Source organism: Geospiza fortis, unplaced genomic scaffold (genome assembly GCF_000277835.1).
Source record: "Geospiza fortis unplaced genomic scaffold, GeoFor_1.0 scaffold237, whole genome shotgun sequence".
In the NCBI taxonomy this organism is placed as follows: Eukaryota; Metazoa; Chordata; class Aves; order Passeriformes; family Thraupidae; genus Geospiza; species Geospiza fortis.
Window position 1 is genome coordinate 5,086,097 of NW_005054319.1, and position 4,187 is coordinate 5,090,283.

General features: G+C 48.0%; 1 protein-coding gene across 1 annotated transcript in view; it reads left to right on the forward strand.

Annotated features, from left to right (window-relative positions):
- Nucleotides 1-4,187, forward strand: part of SYT17 (synaptotagmin 17) — a 38,445-nt gene that overhangs the window by 4,297 nt on the left and 29,961 nt on the right. Inside the window, exons 2-3 of the mRNA XM_014306783.2 lie at nt 2,276-2,298; nt 3,553-3,701. Coding sequence (XP_014162258.1) covers nt 2,276-2,298; nt 3,553-3,701 — 172 coding nt within the window. The remainder of the gene's footprint in view (nt 1-2,275; nt 2,299-3,552; nt 3,702-4,187) is intronic.

Genomic DNA, 4,187 nt, shown 5'->3' on the forward strand with positions numbered 1-4,187 from the left:
ACTTCCCCCAGGCTGCGTTGTCCGCTGCCGATGGAGCTTGCGAGCTTTTCCTGGGGTTTCACTGCGGGGGCAAAACGCGGTCTGTGACCAGCGAGGACCCCACCCTGCTGCTGCAGCATCCTCGGGGCTACTGCCACGGTGGTTTGTTGTCGCTGCTCTGAGGACCGGGCAGGGATTGGTGGCTGTGCTAACCTGGAGCAGGTAACCCCCAGCCAGGGGCCCTGCAGCAGGTCGTGGCGATGGAGCCCTGCCCCCAGCCTCGCCCTTGGTGAGGGTTCACTCGTGCTGGAGACTCCCATCTGGCTTGTTCTGTGCTCGGCCAGTTGGGATGACGTGGCAGAGCATGATGGTGCCTCCTTGACCCCGGAGACTGAGCCGTTCTCCAGGGGTTGCTGAGCACATGGCAGCTGCTGTGCTCCCGGGGATCCCCCAGCGCCAGCCTGCTGCCACAGCCTTCCCCAGAACCCCTGTCCTTCCCCAAACCCCTGCCCTCCCCCAGAGCCCTTGTCCTTCCCCAGAGCCCTTGTCCTTCCCCAGGCCCCTGCTCTTCCCCAGCCCTGCCCCTCCTGCCTGGTGCCAGCGAGGTGGGTGACCAGGTGGTCGTGTTTGCTTTCCTTTCATGGGCCCCTGCATTTCAGCTGCTGTTGACTTGTTTACCTCTCCAGCACCATCACCCTCAGTCCTTACCCCTGCCCTCCCATTTGGGGATGGCCACAGGCTCGTTCTGTCCTGGTACTGTGGGATGGCCGTGTCCCCTCGGGATGGTTCTGTGCCCTTGGGATGGCCGTGTCCCCTCGGGGTGGCTGTGTCTCCTCGGGCTGGTGGCACACAGGACTGGCCTCCTGTGACCCGTGGTGCCCAGGAGGGCTCTTGGCTCTGAGCCTGCCGTGTCCCCGTGGGCTGTTTGGAAAATCCCTCTCTTTGTGTGACACGTGCTCGGCCTTCGATCGCATGGCACCGATCCAGCCGCTTTGTTTTAGAGCAATTTAAATATCCTCCTTGCAGCTCTGCTAAACCACTGGAGCTTTGGCTGCAACTTTGCATTAATAAGGAATGATAAAGCCCTTTTAGCCATTTAGCATTTTCTTAAACAGTTGGCCCATGGGTATCTGTAATCACAGTCTTGTCTCACTGCACCACAGCTCTTCTAGTCTTTTAACTGCTCCTAACAAGTGCTGGCTTTTTTGACAAGCACTGGATTCCAAGAAATTTAAAAGGAAGGCTTGCACCAAAACATGGTCCATGGAAGAGTTCTTGGAACTAAAGGCAACTTCTGCATCCCAGCTTCTTCAGAAAAGGCTACTTGTCATGAGCATAAAGCTAGGAACCAATTTCTACATTTGGAAGAGTAGGATGGAGTTTTTTGTGGTTTTTGTTTTTTTGGTATTGTTTTGTTCTGTGGTTTTGTATTGGTTTCGTGGTGTTTTTTAGGGATTCCCCATATACAAATACTGCCAGGGCAAATAGGAAACTTTTAGACATTATTAAGGGAATGCAATAGATAAGATATTTCAGCAGGTATCAGAAATGCTAGTGAGTCTCCAAAGGAAATGGGTCCATTATATATGTATATAAAGTTCCAAGGGTGGCTTTGTGAATAAAAAACTGGTTTGTGATGCCTTCTTCATCTGCTGCAGATTTTCCCTGTGGCTTGGGGGAGGTGTCTGCAGTGCAGATTTTTGAATGGGAGTGTGGGACTCAAGCCTTTAACTTCTGAGGTTTGTGTTCAAGTCACATCTGAGGTTGAGGCTGAAGGTGCCCAGAGATGTCTATGCAATGGAGAGTATTCAGTCTGTACCCCTTCCTAGAAATGTTGCTTTAGTGAATTGGCATTGGAACTCCACTGATATGGGCTGAATGTGGAGAAAAGCCTTTTTTTTCTGCTGAAAAATTTGGATATGGTTTGCTGTCAGCAGCAAGTAGTTGCTGCAATTAGAGTCAGGTTACTGAAGAAAACAAAATAAGTGGTTGCATGTGGTACCCATTAGCAAGAAGCAATGAGCAGGATTTTCATGCTTCAGAATGGGTTTGGGAGTTTTGATTATGAGAAGGGAGAAGCAGAAGGAGCTTTATAGGGAAAGATTAGAAATAGCAGAAGCTGATGCCCAGTCAGACCTCTCCTTCCTCTAACATCTACAAGGTGCTGTCTTGTACTTCAAACTCATCCCAGGCTGGGGCATGTCATGGCAGAAAATTTAAAGTTGTTTGAGCATTGCTAACTTGTTTTTGTCTTTTTCATTTTGTTCCCCTTTGCTTCATCCTGGATGTCTAAAAGGACAGTTGGAACCAATAAATGAGGTGAGTTAATCTGATGATTCACTCCCCGCTCTGTCTCCTTGCTCCATCCTGAGGGGATTGTCTCGTGTTTTCTGACTCTTTACTGATGTCCTAGATATAAGTAATGCACTGCATTTTGGGCTGGTAATTTTTTGGTTTGCAGTGCCCAGATTTTGTTTATGGAAAGAAATGTGTGTTTTACTGTAGCAAAAAGCCATGTTCCTGTGAAGTCTTCTCTGCAGATCAGGTTCCTCTGAGGAAACCCTTCCATGTGGTCCACACTCATGAATACTGCAAATGTCTGGAGTATTTTGGGGAGATAAGCATGGAGAATCTCTCATACACTTTATTTCTGCAGTTTCTCAGGAGCATCTCAAGGTCACATACAGCTGTAAAGCAGTTTGACCTGGGTGCAGGTGCTGTGCCCTTGCAGCTGTGTGTCTCCTACAGAGCCCTTGTGCTGCTTAATGAAGCCTCTTATGAACAGCAGGAACTGGGGCTGGTGTGGGTGGGAAATGAGCTGAGGTTTGGCTCTCTGCTCCTCTCCAAGCAGAGCTTTGAAGCGGGGGGAAGGCTGTGGGGATGGTGTGGAAATGGGGCCACAGGGGAGCTGACACAGCCCGGGTACAAGTGGTGCTGCCAGAAACCTGAGAAATGAGAGACTCTTCTGGGTCAACTGTTCTTCTAAAAGATATCATTGGAGGTTCTTCATTAAATTAATCATGGTAGCAGAGCAGAAGCATGAGGATAGTGTGCTCTGGCTAATCCATTTTAGTGTTGAGTTTGTTGGGCTGTAATGCTCCATGTGTATGGATTGTACAAATATTACTGGGACATCTACAGGGATGAAGTGTGTTCACATTACTGTGTTAATTAAATAATGGATTAAATCGAAGCTTTCACTTACCTTCTGGTTTTAATTCTTTCTGTTGTATGTTTGCTGATCTATTAGATTGTTGATGTGTGTGGAGGAATATGCATGTTTCCACTCCAACACATTGCTGTGCCATAGTGCTTTGTAAATCACCCTCTTGCCAACCTACATAATACACTGCTACTAGAGGGGAAAATACCTGCAGAGAATGCTCATTTTCCTGCCTTGTTACGGCATCACGGGGTTGGGCTGGTAACTGCATAGCACTTCTCTGTTGGTATAGATGAAATAAATACAGTTCTTAATGTTCTGTTGCAGAAACACAAACACAAATACAGCTGTTTTTTCTCAATAGCTATTGATGGGCTGTAATCTTGTGCTCTGGTTTGCCATGGCTGCAGGGTCTGCTCGCTCGCCTCTCGGATCTCTTGCTGTGCCGCTGGACTTGCAGGAATTGTTGTCAGAAGTGTTTTGACTGTAGCTGTTGCCAAACAAATGAAGATGAAGTTGAAATCCTGGGACCTTTTCCTGCTCAAACTCCAGCCTGGCTGTAAGTTTAGATACATGATTTCCTAGCTTTAACCAAGAGGATTGATATGAATTGCAATGGGACACTCAGAGGGTGCCACTTAGAGAGCAGGAACCTCCTGAGGGTGGGAATGCTGGCTACTCCTGGCATGGTGAAAAAGGGCAGCTCTGTTAACTCAGACAGCAAGGTTAGTCTTTGTAAAAACTGTTTCTGGTGGGTAGGACAGAAGTTGTTTTGTAAGCTGGCATAACAAGGATAACTAGTTTAGCTGTGCCCCCTTCTCTAAAGGTGGCCTGGGCTGGGGCTGGGCTTTCATCTTCAGTCCTATTTCCTCTTCAAATGGACCAGCCCTTTGGAGCACTTCAGCTTGGCTGAAATGCTGATGAGGTTGTTTAGAAATACTTTCTTATCCTAGCATGAAGGTGGTTATCATATAGGCAGATGAAAGGCATGGCTCCTCTGTGCTCTGAAGGGGAAATTCATTAAAAATTTCATTCAGCAGGACTT